Source organism: Physeter macrocephalus, chromosome 19 (genome assembly GCF_002837175.3).
Source record: "Physeter macrocephalus isolate SW-GA chromosome 19, ASM283717v5, whole genome shotgun sequence".
Taxonomy (NCBI): Eukaryota; Metazoa; Chordata; class Mammalia; order Artiodactyla; family Physeteridae; genus Physeter; species Physeter macrocephalus.
Genome location: NC_041232.1, coordinates 60,318,878 through 60,340,059, shown reverse-complemented (window position 1 = coordinate 60,340,059; position 21,182 = coordinate 60,318,878). Strand labels below are relative to the sequence as shown.

The window sequence follows — 21,182 nt, the reverse complement described above, 5'->3', positions numbered from 1 at the left end:
GGTGGCTTCTCCTGTTGCGGAGCACGGGCTCTAGGCGCGCAGGCTTCAGTAGTTGTGGCTCGCGGGCTCTAGAGCGCAGGCTCAGTAGTTGTGGTGCGCGGGCTTAGTTGCTCTGCAGCATGTGGGATCTTCCCGGACCAGGGCTCGAACCCGTGTCCCCTGCATTGGCAGGTGGGTTCTTAACCACTGTGCCAACAGGGAAGTCCGGGTTATGATTTTTATATAGGCAGTCAAGGTAGTCCTTACTGAAGGTGAAATTTGAGTAAAGACATGAAAGAGATGAGGGAGTTAGCCATTTGGATCTTGGGAGCACCTGGGGCAAATGCCTTAAGGCAGTAGCAGTGTCCTTAGGGTGAAGTGCGTGAGGGGAGAGTATTTGGGATGACGTCAGGAAGGTGACACAGGGCCAGGTTGTGTAGGGCCTTGTAGGCCATTGTAAGGATTCGTACTTTGAGTGAAATATGGAATCACCTCAGGGTTTGAAGCCGAGGAGTGATAGGATCTAAGTTATGTTAAAGGGTCACTGTGCTTGCTTTGTTGAGAACAGACTGTAAGGGAACGAGCAGAGAGACCATCTAAGAGATTTTTGCTGTGATCCAGGCAGGGGGTGATGGTGGCCTGGACCAGAGTTGTAAAGCAGAGGTGGTGAGAAGTGTTTGCAGTTTGGGAGTTTCTGAAGATCTAGCCAAGACTATTTGTTGGTGGTTTGGTTGGGATATGAGAAAACAGTCAGGGGTGACTCTGAGATGGAGGAGGCAGTGAGTAGGACAGCTTTTGGGGACAGATCAGGAGTTCAGTTTAGGACATGCTAATTTTGAAATAAATGTCTGTCAGACATCCAAATGGATTGGATATGTGGATCTAGAGTTTGGGAGAGATAAAAGATTTGGGGTCATCAGCATATAGATAGTTATTTAAAACCAGAGGCTGAACGAGGTTACCTTAGGAGTGAGTGTAGTATAAAGAGGTGACAAGAACAGAACCCAAGGGCACTCCAATTTTGCGGGGAGAGGCAGGAATCAACAAACGAGCATGAGGAGTGACCGGTGAGTAGTATATGTTTGGGGTCCTAGAAGCTGGGAGAAAAAAGTGTATGAAAGGAAGAGGAAGAGATAAGCATGGAAAGTGCTGCTGTTACGTGAAGTAAGATTGCTAAGAGCAGCACAAAAGAAGTGGCAGCCAGGAGGAGATGTTGTATTCTCAGCAAAATGTATAATCCCCATCCTTCTCCTTTTTACTTGGAAAGCATTCTTGTGCATCCCAAGGAGAGTGGGTAAAATTGCCCTGAGAGCTCTTGAGCTGATAGTTGGACTCAAGTGTCCAAGCCCTTTTTATCTATTCTGTGCCAGGCACTGTGCTAAGGGCCGTGGATACAGACATTCATGATAAACAGACCCTGCATTTAAAGTAATCCCATGGCCAAGGAGCTTTGCCTGTTTGGTTCACTTCATGTACCCCATGTACTAGAACTATGCCTAACATACAGTAGTAGTTACCTAATAAATATTTTCAGAATAATGAAAAAAAAATAAGGTAATCCCACAAAAGTATTCTATGTAGTGTGTAAAATTGAACCTTTATAATTTATGAAGAAGTAGCTCATTAATATTTTTAAGGATAGAAAGGAGTTGTAATTTTTTTACTTAGTACAGTTTAAAGAGGAAGAACTGCAAGTGATGAATGGAAAGTGACCATTTATTTTCCAGAACTTAAAAAAACAAAACAAAACTTTTTTCTGATTACAAAAGTGCTCATTGCTTAAAAAAAGTGTGTATGTATGAGTATATACACACAGAGAGAGAAGTATACAACACAGAAATGAAATGCCCTGAATTCCATCTCTTGGACATAACTGTTGGTAGCAGTTTGTTATGTGCTCTTTAGGTTTTTTCCCCACACATACACCAACACTCTAGGGCATATTTACTGTAATGTATGGTTAAGTAAGTCTATGTTTATTAACAACTCTTCTGTTTCTGTATAACTTCTTGATTATTTTTTCTCCTGTGGAATTATTTTAAAATTGGTTCTCTACCTGTACGTAACTTATGTAGAGATCAAAAATAAAGAAATATTAATCTCTAGGCCATTTTCAGTTGTAGGAAACATGTCTTTTGGTTAAAATAAAATTATGTAAGCATTAATTTTTGCACACACAACCTGATACACGTGGAGTTCTGTTTGAATTTTATTTTGTGGTCTGTAATGATTGTTATATATACAGTAGGTTCTAATCTTTATCTCTGGTTAACTCAAGTAGGCAAAGTAATTGGAAGTTGGCTTTCTTTTTTGTTTTTAAATGAAATTTTGTATCTTAAGTGTAAAATTTGATTCAGATTTTGGCATAAAAGTTCAGTTTCCTCTGAATTCATTGGATAGTCCCTTTGCTTTCTGCCAGGCATATAAGAATAAACTTCTGAACGTGCCAGAGCACATTTGTTGGATAATTCAATAATTTCTTCATTTTAGGATGCTAGTACCTAGGAGCTCAGCATACAGTTGGTACTCAGTAAATTCTTGTGAATTATAAGTCATCATTATTGTTTCAAGAAATGTTTATTGAGCAAAGTGTTGAAAATCAGAGGCAGATCAGATCCAAAAAGGCATAAGATGTATTCTCTGGTCTCAAGATATTTGTGGTCATTTGGGGGACACAACATAAAGATAAATAACCATATGTGGTAGCACGTGACCAGGGCCAGATGGCAAGTACACACCGCAGAGTTCAGAGTAAAGCATGTGCTGTGGAAGGGTTGATGGGGTCATTGAAGATTTTGTCTTGGGATAGGATCATAACTGAGTCATCAAAGGCACTGAGTGCCGAAGTTAAGAGTCAGACTTTCATTAAGTGGAGAGCTGTGATTGTTTTTGTGGTGTTCAGGGTAGTGTTTTAGGGAGACCAGTCTTATAGTGGTGTTTGGGATGAATTGGTGGTAGGGCAGAGACTGGAGGCTAGGAGACCTTTCAGGACCTGCTCCCCTATTCTGTGCTTTGGAGAAGTGCATTGAGCCACAGGGAGCTCACCACTGCTTAGAGGCCATGGCTTTGGTGATGAACACAGTGAACCCCTTCTCCCTCCGCATATGCACCCCAGACATCCTGTCCTATCCAGGGATCTGTGAGGGTCAGGGTCAGGCCTTTGCTACCCTCTCAAACATTTGTGTGTCTCGCAGTTGTTCATCCTTTCCTTCTGCCTTCCTTCTCTGATCTGGCCAGTCCATTCTTTGAATCAAATTACCAGCTTTCCTCTCCTTTCCCCCACCTCCTTTCCTGGGGCAACCCCAGGTTAATTCCTCTTTGGACCTAACTTCTGTAACAACACAGGTGGAGAATTAAACAGAGAAGCACTGAGTTCCACCCCCAAGGGAAATAAAGCCCAAAGTCATATGTGTTCTTCCCTGGGAGTATTAGGAAGGTTTAAAAAATTCTTTAATTGATTATCTAACCACATTATCTGTTGCTGTTATGGTTGTGATTATTCCCAGGAAGGTAGATCTGCTGGTTGTGGGCCTGCAAGTTTGATAGTAGCAGCTGGAGACTTCATTTTGTTTAGTTGAGGGGAAGAATTTGAAATTGCAAGGGCAGTCATAGAGTAGGGAAAGAGGAAGAGGTTTGATGGGGTCAGAGTTGGGCAACAACTTCCCTTGGCAAAGGGAAGTTAAAAACTACCTGAGGGACAGGCTGGAGAGGAAGCCTGAGGTGGCCTGTGGGTTGGAGGAGGTGTGTTTATTTGCTGTGCCCTTGATCTTGTGGCCCATCTTGGCCTACTTCCAGCTCCCTATCTTCTCTACCAGTTAACATTTAACATCCCCAGAGGTCGCTTACAGTTTAAGAAAAGACAACTAAAATTTTCTCCCTCTATTTCACATTCCCGTCTCTGCTTCCTTACTTTTCATTTATTTCTCAACTCTCTGAGTTTTTAAAATCTTCCATCTTTTCATCTAACAGCTTTATTGAGATATAATTCACACACTATACTTATTTAAAGTGTGTAATACAGTGGTTTTTGGTAAGATCCAAGATTGTGTCACCATCACCATGGTTTGGAATGCCAAACTCTTTTGCATAGAGAAGCATCATGTTAGCTTCCCACCAGCAGTGTTTGAGGATACTAATTTTTCTACATCCTTGTCAACACTTATTATTATCTGACTTTAGTCATCTTAGTGGCTGTGATATGTTACCTCATTGTGATTTTGATTTGCATTTCTGTGATGACTAATAATGTTAAGCATCTTTTTGTGTGCCATTTGTATTATCTTTGGAGAAATGTCTGTTCATATCCTTTGCCCATTTTTAAATTGGATTGTTCATCTTTTTATTCTTGAGTTACAGGAGTTCTTTTTTTTTATTCTGTATATAAGCCCCTTATGCAGTAATTGATTTGAAGACATTTTCTTCCATTCTGTGGGGTTGTCTTTCCACTTTCTTCATATTTTGATTTTCAGCACAAAATCTTAAAATTTTTATGAAGTCCAATTTATCTACTTTTTTCTTTTGTTGCTGTGCTTTCGGTGTCATGTCTAACAAGGCTTTGCCTAACCCAAGGTCGCTAAGATTTACTCCTGTGTTTTTTTGAAAAGTTTAAAAGTTTTAGATCTTATGTTAGGTCTGTGATCCTTTTTGTTAATTTTTGAATATGATATAAGATAGGGGTACAGTTTTATTCTTTGGATATCCAGTTGTTTAGCACCATTTGTTGAGGGCTGTTCTTTCCCCTTTGAATTGTCGTGGCATCCTTGTTGAAAATCAGTTGACCTTAAATATAAGAGTTTATTTCTGCTTTATAACAAAGTGAATCAGTTATACATATACATATATCCCCATATCTTTTCCCTCTTGCGTCTCCCTCCCTCCCACCCTCCCTATCCCACCCCTCTACGTGGTCACAAAGCACCGAGCTGATCTCCCTGTGCTATGCGGCTGCTTCCCACTAGCTATCTATTTTACATTTGGTAGTGTATGTGTGTCCATGCCACTCTCTCACTTTGTGCCAGCTTACCCTTCCCCCTCCCTGTATCCTCAAGTCCGTTCTCTAGTAGGTCTGCGTCTTTATTCCCATCTTGCCCCTAGGTTCTTCATGACCATTTTTTTTTTTGTTTTTTTAGATTCCATATATATGTGTTAGCATACGGTATTTGTTTTTCTCTTTCTGACTTACTTCACTCTGTATGTACAGACTCTAGGGCCATCCACCTCACTACAAATAACTCAATTTCGTTTCTTTTTATGGCTGAGTAATATTCCATTGTATATATGTGCCACATCTTCTTTATCCGTTCATCTGTTGATGGATACTTAGGTTGCTTCCATGTCCTGGCTATTGTAAATAGAGCTGCAGTGAACATTGTGGTACGTGATAAAGCAGAAACTAACACACCATTGTAAAGCAATTATACTCCAATAAAGATGTTAAAAAAAAAAAAGAACCTGGGGCAGGACAGGAATAAAGACGATGATGTAGAGAATGGACTTGTGGATACGGGGCGGGGGAAAGGTAAGCTGGGACGAAGTGAGAGAGTGGCATGGACATATATATATATACACTACCAAATGTAAAACAGATAGCTGTTGGAAGCAGCTGCATAGTGCAGGGAAATCTGCTTGTTGCTTTGTGTCCACCTAGAGGGGTGGGATAGGGAGGGTGGGAGGGAGATGCAAGAGGGAGGAGATATGGGGATATATGTATAGGTATAGCTGATTTACTTTGTTTTACAGCAGAAACTAACACACCATTGTAAAGCAGTTATACTCCAATAAAGATGTTAAAAAAAATAAATAAAAAGCTCCCAACAACTTGAAAAAAAAAAGACAAGAAATAAAAAATGTTGATGAATAAAAAAAGAGTTTATTTCTGGATTCTCAGTTCTGTTTCATTGATCTGTTTGTCTGTCCATGTGCTAGAACCACACTGTCTTTATTATTGTAATTTTGTAGTAGATTTTGAAATTGCGAAGCGCGAGAGCTCCAACTTTGTTCTTCTTTTTCAAGATTGTTTCATCTATTTTGGGTTCCTTGCATTTCCTTATGAGGTTAAGGATCAGCTTGTCATTTTCTGCAAAAAAGGCTGCTGGGATTTTGATAGAGATGGTGTTGAATTTGTATATCAATTTGAGGAGTATTGCCATATTAACAGTATTGTGATCGGATCCATGAAAATGGAATGTGTTTTCACTTATTAGTCTTTAATTTCTTTCAAATTTTGTTTTGTAATATTCAGAGTATAAATTTTACACTTCTTTTGTTAAGCTTATCCCTAAGTATTTTGTTCTCTGTTCATTATAAATGAAATTGTTTTCTTAATTTCATTTCATGATTGTTCAACTCACTAAAATTTGGCCTCTGCCCTGACTGGTACACCAGTATTTCTCCCACTGTAGTAACCATTGACCTCCCTCTCCTAATTTTCTTTTTTCTGACCTCTCAATCTGACAAACCTATTTATTATAGCTAGTGTGCTAAACATCATTGCAGTGTAATTGGACCCACTTTTTCATTTTCTTATAAACACTCATGTAATGCTTTCCTGGTATTCATGATTTTAGGCAGTTTGACAGAGTGGTTTGTATGCATTGTGTGGCTGTTCTCTGAATCTGATATCCAGGACAGTAATTTTGGAGGGACACGTTGCTTCTCGCATCACTACCATTTGTAAACATTTGGTAGTTCATTACCAGCAAGCTGAGCTCAAATTCCATTTCAAAAACATTTTGTCTTTTCTTCCTAATATTAGGTGCATATAAATGTTTTACTTTTTTGGCTATTTACTTGTCAGCTTTTTTTTGCTGGATGTTTGCTGGACAACATAATCCAAAATCACTGATAACTTTGTAACCATCATTTTGCCTTCCTTAAAATTTCACAGTGGGGACTTCCCTGGTGACACAGTGGTTAAGAATCCGCCTGCCAATGCAGGGGACATGGGTTCGAGCCCTGGTCCAGGAAGATCCCACAGGCGGCGGAGCAACTAAGCCCGTGCGCCACAACTACTGAGCCTGAGCTCTAGAGCCTGCGAGACACAACTACTGAGCCCGCGTGCTGCAACTACTGAAGCCCGTGCGCCTAGAGCCCGTGCTTTTCAACAAGAGAAGCCACCACAATGAGAAGCCCTCGCACCACAGCGAAGAGTAGCCCCCACTCGCAGCAACTAGAGAAAGCCCGCGTGAAGTAACGAAGACCCAACACAGCCAAAAAACACCCCACATTAAAAAAAAAAATTTTATAGTGAGGGAAGTATTTGAGTGAGTCATTTTTTAATTTCTTTGGATGTAACAATTTTACTTAAATAAATAAATAATAAATATTTCCATATTTTTTCTTCTTTTTAATCCAGACTTCTTTCCTGTGTGTCTAGTTTGTGTGTTAATGCCAGAGATACTTCATTAAACAACCATAATTTATTTTATCTTATTTTTTAAATGGTTAACTTTTTTTTGGTTTTTGGTTTTCTTGGAATTAATTTTGGATTTAATAAGTTGCAGATATAATACAGAGAGTTCCATATGCCTTTCATCCAGCATCTTCTTGTGTTATGTAACTGTAAATTCTATGTTGTAAAACATTTATCACAACCAACAAATTAACATTGGTACAATGCTATTAACTAAAATATAGAACTTTTTTGAATTTCACCAGTTTTCTTGCTAATGTCCTTTTTCTGTTCCATTGTCCAATCCAGGATCCTACATTGCATTCAGTTGTCATGTCTCTAGTAGTTTTCTCCAGTCTTTTGATAGTTCCTCAGTCTTGTCTTTTCTTTGATGATCATAACACTTCAGTTATTTTGTAGACTTTCCCTTAATTTGGGTTTTCGTCTGGTGTTTTCTCATGCTTAGATTGAGGTTATACATTATTAGAAAGGGTACTGAAGAGGGGATAAGCCTTCTCAGAACATCGTATGGGGATGTATTACTGGTTATAGTAACCCTGATCACTTGGTTAAGGTGTTGACTGCCAGGATTCTCCACTGAAACTTATGATTTTCCCTTTGTAATTACTAAATATTTAGGGGATACTTTGAGACTATACAAATATTCTGCTTCTGCTTAAATTTTCATTCACTTTCATTACTTAGTAGATCTTGCCTCTTGCCTGTGGCAGTTATTACCATGGTGTTCTAATCGTGATTTTCTGTTTTTCTCATTCCATCTACATTTATTAATTGGACTTCTGTAAGGAAGAGTGCCACTTCTTGTCCATTAAGAAAAAAAAGATACATATAACATATATATATATATATATTTAGTTATGTGAGTATGGACTCATGGATATTTATTTTATTCTGAGGTTATAATCCAGTACTATAGTTATTTATTTCATTGCTCAAGTTGTCCTGACTTTTTTTGCCTGAAATTTGAATAGATATGTTTGTCAGGACGCAAACCTGTTGAAGCCTAAGATACTTGGAGATTGTTCTCTCTTACTTAACCTCTAGCAGAATGGAGAACAGCCTACTTAAGACTTTCCTTCTCCATTCTTGAATCATAATTTGTTGCTTATTCTCATGTTTTCCTCTGTAGGGATTAGACTAGTGAATCTCCGAAATTCAGCATTCTCAAAATTGAATAATATGAAATATGAAACACACTGCTTATGAAGTGAACTTAGATTTTTTTATACAATTTTAAAATTCCTCATGTTGAAAGCATCAGTTATTGTCATATTATAAATTATTTCACATTATGAATCTTGTTTTTAGGAAAAGAAGAAATATGAAACCCTTCAGAGGGAAGAGTCTGATGAAGTCTCCCTTCCAAAAACCTCCAGAGAGCTGGAAATCCCTACCCCAGCTTGTGAATTCAAAGGAGACCATCTAAAGGAGTTAACCGATTCCCAGCTCCAGAATGATGCTAGTCGACAAAACGAGAGTGAAATGTTTCATGTACCACTCACCTCCTTAACTCTAAGCAATGAAGAGTCCCTGACATGTAAAACAGAGAGTCTAAAGGAGGGAGAGGAGATCAGAGCCTGTGCTGGGGATGATGCAGTCAAGCCGAAGGTCGATCCTGGAGGCAATGTCGGAACCAAAGTAGAACCCCCCGAGAACAGTACAGAAATGGAGGAAGATAAACTGGTACAATGTGGACCTTTGGAAAGCACACTGCAATCTAATGTTCCTTATATTCAGCATGAGGTGGAAAATTTGAAGGTCAGAGATACTCAGAATAGGAGAGAAGACAAAGAAGCCTTGGGTCTTTCTTCAGGAGTGCTACAAAATGTTGGCTTGCAGAGTTCTTGTGAAGCCAAAGACATTTTTCAGCCACCTAGAGTGAAAAAACTGTATCCCCAGTTGCCAGCTGAAACTGCTGGGGATGTACCGGCTTTGGTGGCAGTGAAACCCTTGCTTCGTAATGAGCGACTCTACCCGGAGCTCCCATCTCAACCAGAAGTAGTACCATTTACTGAAGAACAGCTAAAAGTCTTTGAGCCTGGTTCATGGCTGGAAAATGTTGAGTCATATTTAGAAGAATTTGACAGCATGGCTCATCAGGACAGGCATGAATTTTATGAGTTGCTTTTGAACTACTCACGCTGTAGGAAGCAGCTGCTGCTGGCTGAAGCTGAGCTCCTTGCTCTGATGTCTGATTGCCAAAATGCCAGAAGTCGACTATGGCACTTCAAGGAGGAACAGTCGTCTGTACAGGTATATTGACTAGTGTTTTGTAAAGCTTGCAGGAGCCTGGGGAATTTGCAGTGGAGCTGCTATTCCTGTGATGCCACTGAGGTCTGGAGTCTGCTCCTTTTACCCACACGGACCCTGTCTTAGCCCATAGTAATTGAGTGCAGGAGTCACAGTGTCATGTGCCCACAGGGGCCAGGCAGGTAACCTGGAGAAGTGAAACAGGTTGAGTGGGACGGTGATCACTGGGTAAGCTCATGCCTGGTCCAGCAGGGGGAGCTACTCTTGTGTTATAGTTGATTGTTGCTGTGAGGTTATATTGGTTCAGCATTGCCACATCTTATGTTTTTCTAAGAGAAGCTAGAAATCTGGATTTTTATGGGAGGGATCCTGATTTGTAAATGTTGGCAACTAAATCCACACACACACACACACACACACACACACACACACACACACTCACTCACTCACTCACTCACTCATGCACAGTAGAGGCCAAAGCAAGTCATGTCTCCAGGTCAGATTCAGCCCGTGGGCCATTTAGCTTGTGACCTTGGGCATAATGCCAGGAACATCTAATGGGTAGAGAGTGTCAAGGGGAGGATGATCCATGGAACGAGGTCAAGAGGAAATGAGAAAATAGGGAAGGCAATAAGATGTGACCCTATGGAGGCCAAGGTGCCATCAGGAAAGCCATTGCATAGTGGCCTGGGAGGGATGGCGAGGAAGAGCAGGCCACTCTTGACAAGTTTAGCAGTGAAGGGAAGATGGAGGAGATGTCTGGGAGAAACATGTGATTTCCCCCAACCCTAATCGTCATTTCTTGGAGACCTGTGTATCTCTTTGTAGATAGGAAGGATCCTGTGGAGAGGGAAACTTGAAAATACTGCAAAAGAGAGAATAGAATCAAGAAAACAGTTGGAGGGTTAATATTGGAAAGGAGGGGTTTGTTTTGAGCAGAATCACAAAGAATGGTGAGGGTAAGTACAGAGATGTTTTGAGGTCTCTTGAAGTTGAGGGGATATCACATTGACCTCAGTGTTTATAAAGTAGAAGGTAAGGTCATCAATCATGAGGGTCTTAGAGACAAGCTCTATTGTTTTCTTGCACCTTTCCCCACCTACTTCATTTTAGGGTTTCTCTTCTCGTCTCTGAACTTGTGATGCCTTTGTGATTGGCACCTGGTTGTATAGTAGCTTTGTTTTCTACGTGGTAGTATTGTTCCCTCACTGTGATTTGTAAGCTCTTTGAAGATGGTACTGAAGCCTGTGTATTGTATACAGGCTTCAAGAGCAAAGAGTAACTGGCTTCGTATCTTACCCTTTTGCCCACTGCTAGGGTATCTGTGCTGATCAAGTGAAAGTTTCAGGCCATCATCGCTACCAGAGAGTGGAGATGAATGAAAATGCACTGGGAGAGCTAAAAAAACTGTTTGATGCCAAATCTGAGCACCTCCACCAGACCTTGGCGCTGCATTCTTACACTTCTGTGCTCTCACGGTTGCAAGTGGAGTCTTACATCTACACATTACTCAATAGTTTGGCTGTTCTGAGATCTTTAGCAATTCATCAGGAAGGCCAAGGTGTGTAAGTAATGAAAGTCTCACTCTTTCTTGTGGTCTAAATTATAAAAAGAATTGAGGGATACAATCTGGTTGAATCTATTGTGTACTGATATTATAAGGGATAATTTGTGCTTGCTGTTTTACCTTACCTCCCCCAATATAGGACTGAGATCTGCCTTAATAACATTTCTTGGGAGCAGTGCCAGATCTCCCTACCCCGTGGGCTGTCATTCTCTGCTTCTTTAGGAAGCCAAAAGTTTGCTTTTTATCATTAATGTCTCTTACTGTCCTAATTTATGTGCTCGTTACCAATTCAAGTCCAAATAGTTTTTGATTCTAAAACTAATAATCACAGTACATTTTCATTCTCTGTCTGTTGCACTTTATTTTTGCTTGTCCATTTTGTTGGGGTGTTTAATTTTCCTCAGAGCATTTATAATGTTCTGAATTTTTCATCTTATTTTGGGTTTTAATAAATTAGCCTTGGGCTTTCTTGATGGCTCAGTGGTTAAGAATCCGCCTGCCAATGCAGGAGACACAGGTTCTAGCCCTGGTCCGGGAAGATCCCACATGCCGCGGAGCAACTAAGCCCATGCGCCACAACTACAGAGCCTGCTCTCTAGAGCTCGTGAGCCACAACTACTGAGGCCCGCATGCCACAGCTACTGAAGCCCATGCGCCTAGAGCCTGTGCTCCACAGCAAGAGAAGCCACCGCAATGAGGAGCCCGCGCACCACAATGAAGAATAGCCCCCACTTGCCGCAACTAGAGAAAGCCTGTGCACAGCAGCGAAGACCCAATGCGGCCCAAAATAAATAAATAAATAAATTTATTAAAAAAAAAATTAGCCTTTACTATATGATAAGTATTACTTATGCAATTTTTATTTCTTGGAGAGATATTAGGATCATTTAAAATAAAAAAATCCTTCCCCCTTATCGTTTTCATAACTAATCAGAGAGCTGGGGCTAGACCAGAGATTTGCTGATTTTTAAATAAAAAATTTTGATGAAGTTAATTTTTTCTTGCTTTGAAATACTTCATGAAGTTAAATACTTTTTTCGGTTTACATATTTAGTAGAAACTCAGATATTTTGATGTAACTTTTCTCCTTGGATTTTCATCTGAATTAAATCTTTTAAATAGTTTATTTATTTTAAGTAGAGATACTAAAAATTCTGTCACAAATACCATTTATATGGGACTAATTTAATCCTCTTTTTAATTTATAGCTTCTAAACAGGTAGAAAGCATTCCCTCTGATCTGTGTCAGCTAAAGGAGTGCATTAGTGTCTTATTCATGTTCACCAGGAGAGTTAATGAAGATACTCAGTTCCATGATGATATTCTTCTCTGGCTGCAGAAATTGGTAAGGAAATAGACATAGTATACTGTCCTTTATTTCCCTGATAATTTAAGAATTATCTCCTGTTTCCTTATAGGTTTTTCTTTAATAGCTTCTTCAGCTAATTTGTTTTAATATGTTAGTGATGTTTTCTTTGCTCATGACATGTGGAAATAAGTTATCCTTATCTAGTGCATTATTAAGCACACAGTGCTTTTCTCTCTGATAAGGTTTATGTTAAATGATCTTTGGCCTTCGACTTAGGAGGAAATGGAAATGTGGGAAGCATGCTAAATTTAAGACTAGATGTATATTCAGAGTATAGGTATGTGCGCTAAAAGTTGTTCATATCACTTTTTTATTATCTTATGTTTAATGCTGTACTTATTTATACTTAAAAAATTTTTTTTAAGGGAAAAAAGGAAAGGAATCAGGATTTGGGAACTTTAGGAAAGATATCGTGTGTTACCGGGGGGAGAGGTTGTTCGTTTACTGGTTATGTTTCTCAATGGAGCTGCCTTGGGTGCTTTTTTTAGGTTCATGCTAGCATTCTTAGATATGGGCTGAGGTTCTAAGCATACTTACTTGGATTTGAGAAACTATTACAAACTGGGAATAGATTAAACTACTTGACTTATATCTATTCACGTGTGGCCAGGAACATTAGTGATTTGTAATTTGCCAGATAATAAAAATTGGGTTTGCAGAGAAACTACTTACGATATTTTTATCAGAGTGCTCATAGGTTCATAGGCCTCTGTGTACCTCTGTGGTAGAAACTCAACCGGTCAGTCGTATATCTTATGTCTAGTTACTCTTTTGAAAGATCACATGTATTTAAATATCGGATAAGTGATTTCATTAGACCCTTAAAAACATTCGTCTTTGTAAATAGTAAAACTATACATCCTTTATTGTTTAGGTATCAGTGTTACAAAGAGTTGGCTGTCCTGGAGATCACCTCTTCCTTCTAAACCATATTCTTCGATGCCCGGCTGGTGTTAGTAAATGGGCTGTTCCTTTCATCCAGGTATGATGAATGGCCTTCTAATGTTGAAGAGAATGGGAGGCGATTTTGTTAAACATTTTTCCTGAAGAAGTTGCTTTAAAAAATAAGCCTACTTTAAAAATATTGATATTTAAAATAAAATTATTGGGGTATATCCAGTCTGTATTTGTAGAAGTTATTATGCTGCAACTTCTTGGACCACCCCAAACTGATGAAATTAAGATGGAATTGCAAAAGTTCAGTTGTAGTCTGGCTTGGTAGGCTTAGTAGTATTTAATTCTGTAAAATTTCTGTGCAGGAAGGCTTGCTAGGATTTTTTTCTGTAATATTCAACACAACGTCCTAAATTAATCCATCTCACACTACAGTTGGTACAGATAAAAAAGAAGCCACAAGCCTCTCAAAGTTTTTTAATGAGCTCTCAGGTCTGTGCGATCAGTTTAGGCGTCTCTGCTGCTTGCCTTTGGGTTGTGTTGTTACTCGTAGCAACCCCTCAGATGGGTGGGTATGAGCCAGATGTATGCCAGGCCATTCTCCATGTTACCTTTTCTTTAGTATTTCTGGTGGCAAGAAATTTGAATCTTTTGAGGTAGAAGGAAGATTTTTTGTTTTTATTTAACTTTGGATTAAGATAGCAGTTTACTCCTCCTGCCCATATTGTTTCAGGTAATTGATGTAAATGGCTCAGCTACCTCTGTTCTCTGAGTATAGCCCAGTCAGTACTGCCAGGTAACCCACAGGTGTTCTCACTCTTGTGGATGAGGTGCCAGTTCCATCTTTGTTTCCTTAACAGCTCCCTTTGTCAAAATTCTGGGGACCTAAGATTATGGATACTTGGGTTGTTGGTTTTCTACAGTATGCCTTTTCCTTTTCTGATTTCAGATCAAAGTGTTGAATAACCCATCAGGGGTCTTTCATTTTATGCAGTCCCTTGCCCTGCTAATGTCTCCTGTCAAGTAAGTGTGGAAGAGCTTTGTGAAGTAGAAATGAAAATGTTCTATCAAACAATTGGCTTCCTAAACTGCCCAGATCCAAACAATTGCTAAGGGAAGAGTCAGCATTCCAAAATTTAACATCGCAGGTTTTCTTTGGGTTTTAATACCCTTTGTCCCAAAGTGACCCTTTTAACTGCTTTTTTTTTAAAAAAAACTGATTAACTTTTTTGGTTCCTCCTTTTTAGTGGATTTGTGACTCCTGTCATATATGTCATTGTGGTGCTGTGGGGAGAAAAAAAGGATGATCTCTTCCTTAGAAGGAGAGATTTAGTGGCAGAGGGAAAAAAAAGCACAGTCAAAGAGATTCAAGTGCTGAATTGTGTGAAGCTATGATTGATGCAGTAGAAATGAAGAGAGTAAAGAGAGTAGAGTGGAGTAGTCAGAGGGTTCCAGGTGGATGAGCTGGGTTTGAAGAATGGAACTGATTTCAGCAGGAGAGGAGTAGGGAGGGCACTGTAGGTGGGAGAACAGTGAGCAGTGGCCCACAGTGCAGGGAAGGATAGCTGTGCAGGGGGCAGTTCGGAGAGCAGCTTGGCTGGAGTGAAGGGGTGTGGGGGGTGATAATAAAGATGAACAACTAGGGTGAGTCTGATTATAGAAGACCTTGAAATTAAGACAGATATTTGAGATGGTCTGGCCTTTGTAGCACTTGAGGCTTTTTGAAAAAGGGTAAAAGTTGTATTTAAGGAAGATTAGAATGGACTGGAGGCGGAAGAAGATGCGCTTTTGCTTCATTTCTTGCATTGAATTGTCTACGGTTGCAGACATCTGGCTCTGCTGGCTCTGGAACTGAATCCAGCATCGAGAGGGCACATCCTTAAGTGGGGGGAGAAGGCAGAGGTGTGTATAGGTGACCTTGAACTGTTACTACCACTGGCTCTTGATCCAGGAAAGCCTATCTGCCCCCAGCCTGAATTGGTGTTGGTAGTGGGAAGGAGAAAGTGGGGCCCGGGAAGGTCATCTTCCCAGGAAAGGATTAAGTAGCAGATTAAATAAGAAAATGTGGGCAAGGGTGGCTCGGACCTAACTCTGTAGACTCTGAGTCTGAGTGACTGAGAGGGTGTTGGCAGCCCCAACAGACCGAAAAGACAGAAAGGAGAGCCGTTGGGTAAGGAGGAAAATTTGAGGTCATTGTGGTTTGCAAGTGGACACATACGAGTGACAACTATCAGTGGACATGTGGAGCTGCAGGACTGGAGCCCCTCAGTTTGGAAACTGGAAGTCTTGGAGGAGAGCTCCTGGTGAAAGGAGGAAATGGATGAATTTTCTGGGTTAGGCCAGAGAGGAAGGAGCAGAGAGCTGAGAACTGTCTGGTGGTCTCAGAGAAGAAACTTCTCTGGTTACACTGACTTGTCAGGGCCAGCCAGCACCTGTGAAAGCCTGGCTGGCAGGAATTCCCCCAGATTCCTCCCTCTCACCGCCTGGATATAGGGGCTGCTCCTCCCCGTGGTGTTTAGGTGTACTTTTCCCCCTAAACCAGCTTCTCCATTACCTGCAGATTATCCTTTTTTATTCAGTAAAGCATGTTTCCTGAACACTTTGTGAGCTGGTTAGAGTTCAGGTACTGTGTGGTCCTGGGTGTACCGAGGCCCCGCTGTGGGCAGGCCCTGTGCTGGCATAACTGCTTCTCTGCGGTTCCTCATCATTATTGACCCAGAATGGCTGTGGTCTCTACACCACGATTAGCGAAGCTTTGGTCTCCTTGAGTTTTAGCCAGTTATTATTTCTTATTTACTAATTCAAACCATTTGAAGATTGAGTTGATGTCTGACTCTTCTTCAGGGCGAGTAGATAATCCAGAATGCACGCAGTGGGCTTTCTGTGTTTATGTTTAGGTGATTGGAGTGATTTCCCTTGTCCTTTAGAAATCGAGCCGAGTTCCTATGCCACATGAAGCCCAGTGAGCGGAATCCATCCTCCTCGGGGCCTGCATCCGGGACGTGGACACTAGTAGATGAGGGAGGAGAAGAGGTAAGTCGTCATGTCAACAGCATTTTGATGAATCATTTCTGAGCTCTTCTTTTTACGTGCCAAGTATCGTTCTAAGCACTTCTCATGTATTAGCCCATTTAATTCTCCCAACAGCCTCACGAGGCAAGTACTGTTTTCATCCCCCTTTTAGAGATGAGGAAACAGGTGCGGGTGGGGTTGAGGGAATTTGTCCCAAATCACACATCATTAAACGCAGAGCCGATGCTCTGAGCCAGTGTCTCTGCTGCCACCCTTCTCTAGACCATCTCCCTGTGCAGCTGGGAGAGTCTGGAACCTGGAAGTGTTTACATATTATGTACACTTTTTTTTCTTTTTTTTCGGTACGCGGGCCTCTCACTGCTGTGGCCTCTCCCGTTGTGGAGCACAGGCTCCGGACGCACAGGCTCAGCGGCCATGGCTCACGGGCCCAGCCGCTCTGCGGCACGTGGGATCTTCCCGGACCGGGGCACGAACCCGTGTCCCCTGCATTGGCAGGCGGACTCTCAACCACTGTGCCACCAGGGAAGCTCCTACACTTTCTATTAGGATTTTATTTTATGCAGTAACAGTTTTCTGGGCTTGAGGTCTCACCTACAGATACTCTGAGTCTGTATAACAAAGAGTTGTATCTTATCAAGGTTCTTCCTTAACGCTTACAAACTTCTTATCTAGATCGTCTCATTTGAAAGATGGAAGATAATTTTCTTTTTTTGGTTAGAATTTAATGATCAAAACCCAGTTTCTTGGGAATTCCCTGGTGGTCCAGTGGTTGGGACTCTGCACTTCCACTGCAGGGGGCCTGGGTTCGATCCCTGGTCAGGGAGCTAAGATCCCACATGCTGCACAACATTGGCCAAAACAAACAAACAAACAAAAAACCCCCACAAAACAAACAAAAAACCCCCCAGTTTCTCAAGATAACATTTATTGACTTTTCTTTCTACTATATACGTGGTTAGTGTATTGGTAAGGCATTTTTTTTTTCCAACTAGTTATTGGCCCTATCTATTGCGTTTTTATGGTCCAAATCCTGATTTGATGTGTTTGTCCAAGGTTGGCCAGGGACTAAATTTACTGAAACCCCTTCTCTTCAAAAGGAGTTGAAAGTTTACAGAATGACAGCGTGGCAGCTGTGGGATCATGTCTGTGTATTTACCCAGGTGTTCATTCAGAAGCAGGAGCCTCTTCACACTCATTGTGCTCTTCCTGGGACTTGTAGGAGGTGGTGAGATGATGGTAAATGATGTGGCCATGCAGACTTCTTAGCTAGAGATTGAACAGTCATCTGGAGACAGCTTCTCAGGAGCTGGTGCAAATTGTTTTTTTTTTTTTTTTTGGCCTTGCCACACGGCATGTGGGATCTTAGTTCCCCAACCAAGGATTGAACCTGTGTCCTCTGCATCACTGCATTGGAGGTGCCAAGTCTTAACCCCTGGGCTGCCAGGGAAGTCCCAAATTGCTCTTTTAAAGATTGTGATGGAGCAGGTTTTTTTTTTCTTCCAAGACTGGTTTCTCCTAAGAGAGAAGTCTTTTTTTCTGGTGGGTTTCCTGCATTTAATCCTAAAGAGAGGTAATCGTTAAGGACTCTGGAATCGTGTCTGGCTCCTGGTTAGCACTCACTGGATGCTGAGTGGATTCAAGAGCCTGGGGAGGGAATGCTGGGAGTGCTGTTGACTCAGAAAAGGCCATGGGCGGAAGGCACTGTGAATCGTCCATGTCAGTGGTTTCTTGACACCGGCTGTATATTAGAACCACGTGGGCAACTTAAAAACCTTGCCCTGGCCCACACCCAGACATCCAAATGTTTAAAAGCCTCCATGGTTGATTCTGATGTACAGCTGGAGCTGAGGACTGCTCAAGGTAGAATTTCTGAGGCTCTTGTTTGCTAGCCATTTAGGACATGTAAGAGGGTAAAAATGAGTGGCTTCAGGAAATTATGAATGAATTGCATTCGTCCCTTGTTGAAACTGAGGTGATAATTCTTCAGAATCTCTGCATCTTTTTACAGTATTCCCTTTTGAATGTAGCATATCTTAGGACACAAATCAATTTGGTTTCTAAGGAGACTTTAGTGCTCTGTATCAAACAAAAAACTCCAGCTGTTTCCCCTATGTGATCCCTGTGTATGACCACTGTTATTTTTATCCTGTTTTTAGCAACACTAATTGACAACAGAACTTTAGTTATCCATAGCAAATGCTAATTGCTTCTTGGTAAGTCAGTGAGTACGGCAGTAGACCTTAATTTTGGGGCAAGAAGAGCCTTGTAGATAAAATAACTGGGACTCTTAGTGAATGTTTCTTTAATTGATGTTGTCACATCACTGAGATTTATAGTAAGATCCCTATTCTAGAGGAATTATTTTTCATCTTCTTTAGGATGGAAATTTAATTGAGAGCAGTTTCAGCCACTGAAGAATGGATATGACTCAGATACACATAAAATTGTGCTTGCAGTTTTAAGGGATTTACAGGTCATCTAATAGAACCGACAGTATAAATCTCTGTCCTGGAGGAGAAGTCCACGAGGACTCATGAGAATACCACAGGTGTACCACTGAGACCTGTGGTAATTCAGGTCCTGTAACTCTAGACCATGGTGTCATCTGGTCAAATCAGCTGACATGATTCTGCATCTTTTCCCTTAGGATGAAGACCCTGAGACTAGTTGGATTCTCCTTAATGAAGATGACTTGGTTATTCTACTATCACAGTTCCCATTTCATGAACTCTTTCAACATCTTCTTGGGTTTAAAGCAAAAGGTAGACTAATTCCTTTTGTCATATGTAAAATGTGGTAGGGGCAAGCTCAAACACAGGAACTTAGCATCAAGTCTTGTCTCTTGTGGGCTCCTGATTCAGGTTCCCCGTGCCTGGCTGTACTATACAGAGATGATTGCGTCACCGTGAGGAGGCTTCCTTCCTTTCTCTTGTGATTGTAGTTTCCTCCCTGGTGCTTACATGCTTAAGGTTGACCAGCTTGCACATAGCCCAGCTTTAATAAATGGTTTTAGTTTTGCACTTTGTCTCAAGTTTCCCATTTTATATTGACATAGGAGCCAGAGCAATGGGGATTCTCTATCTTGGCTTTCTTTCCTCATTAATATACTGACATCCACATCTTTCAGTGTTTTTCCATAGTAATTATGATTTTTTTCCTTTTCTTTGATTAACTTCTAGGTGATTATTTACCTGAAACAACAATACCTCAAGAGATGATGAAAATTTTTGCCTTTGCTAACTCCTTAGTGGAACTTCTGGCTGTGGGGTTAGAAACCTTCAATAGAGCACGCTATAGGCAGTTTGTCAAGCGAATTGGTTATATGATCAGGTAATACTGCTCTTGGTTCGTCTGTTTCTGTTAACTTTCACCCTGGTCAGTCACAGACACTGTATAATTGGGATGATGGGCATTGTAGTGGTATAGTTCAGGTCTTATTTCTCATAAAAGTAAGAATTTTTTTTCTTCACCATCTACCTCTTGGGAATTTTAAATAAATACTTCCCGTCAGAATATTTGGTTAATTATCTCAAATCTCAAACTGGTTTGCTAGGCAGTTGTTCTTGGAGTCAAGATCCTCAGAGCAGCTGCTGGGTTGAACTTGGCCAGAAAGAAGGGGTCAAAGAAGGGGTCGAAGAAAATACAGGGTCTTTCCCCTTCTTTTACTCTCTTCTGTCTCCTAGCTTTTGCCTGGGAATTGTCGTGTAGCTGTGGAAAATTGGCAGTAGCTCTTTTGCATTATTATTTCTCTGTTTTCTCTCTTATTTACTGTAATTGTAATTTCTATAAAATACCGTTTAAAGAAAATTGCAAAGATTTCATCAGTGGCCACTATTTGAATTGGGAAAGCATTATCATTTATTTGCATGAAAGGTAGGTTTATGTTTTTACTATCAAATATGAGTAAATTCTGAGAAATGCACTGCTTTTCATTGAATTAATTTTGTATCCTCTTTTCTATATCATCAATTTTTCTGTCTTTACAGTGTATATAAATACACTGCTATTTCTTCCAACCTCCCTTACCTTGAAAGAAAACTTCCAAAAAACTGTAAAACTTCTCCCACTCCCATACTTTTGTTTCCAAAACATAATTGACTTTAATTATTTTAGATACATATCCTTCAGCTTCATAAAGCCAGGTAAATGATATAGGATGCCATGAAATTCTTGAACTCTCCACAGTCAAGCTTTCGCCCCCAGTGCTACCCAAATAGCTCTGAAGAATGAAGGTTGCTAATGAACTTTGTGCTACTAACTAATCCAATGGCCACCTCTCAGTCTTCATCTTGCTTTACCTCTCACACAGTTCACACAGCAGCCTTTGTCATGGTTGGTCACTTTTCCTTAAAGCATTTTCTTTGCTTGACTTCCAGGATATACCACGTTCTCCTGGTTTCTCCTCGGTTTCACTGGCTGTTCATTTTCTGCCTCCTTGGTTGTTTCATTCTCACCTCCCAGACTTCTTAATGTTGGAATGCCTCAGGGCTTCATCCCTGGACCTCTTTATCCAAACTTGCTTCTTGGGATTCCGTCTATTCTAATGTCCTTAAATATCATCTAAATACAGTTAAAATTCCTAGTTCTATTTCCAGCCTATACCTTTCTTGTAAGCGTGTATATCCAACTGCCCACTCAGCACCTCCACTTGGAAGACTCATGATCATTATAGTTTAATA

The 21,182-nt window shown here is 40.7% G+C and overlaps 1 protein-coding gene across 1 annotated transcript in view; it reads left to right on the top strand.

Moving 5' to 3' along the window:
* The window catches only part of EPG5 (ectopic P-granules 5 autophagy tethering factor), a 161,641-nt gene that overhangs the window by 4,109 nt on the left and 136,350 nt on the right, over positions 1 to 21,182 (top strand). Inside the window, exons 2-9 of the mRNA XM_024132235.3 lie at positions 8,699 to 9,643; positions 10,958 to 11,201; positions 12,416 to 12,552; positions 13,451 to 13,558; positions 14,420 to 14,493; positions 16,398 to 16,503; positions 19,151 to 19,265; positions 19,683 to 19,833. Coding sequence (XP_023988003.1) covers positions 8,699 to 9,643; positions 10,958 to 11,201; positions 12,416 to 12,552; positions 13,451 to 13,558; positions 14,420 to 14,493; positions 16,398 to 16,503; positions 19,151 to 19,265; positions 19,683 to 19,833 — 1,880 coding nt within the window. The remainder of the gene's footprint in view (positions 1 to 8,698; positions 9,644 to 10,957; positions 11,202 to 12,415; positions 12,553 to 13,450; positions 13,559 to 14,419; positions 14,494 to 16,397; positions 16,504 to 19,150; positions 19,266 to 19,682; positions 19,834 to 21,182) is intronic.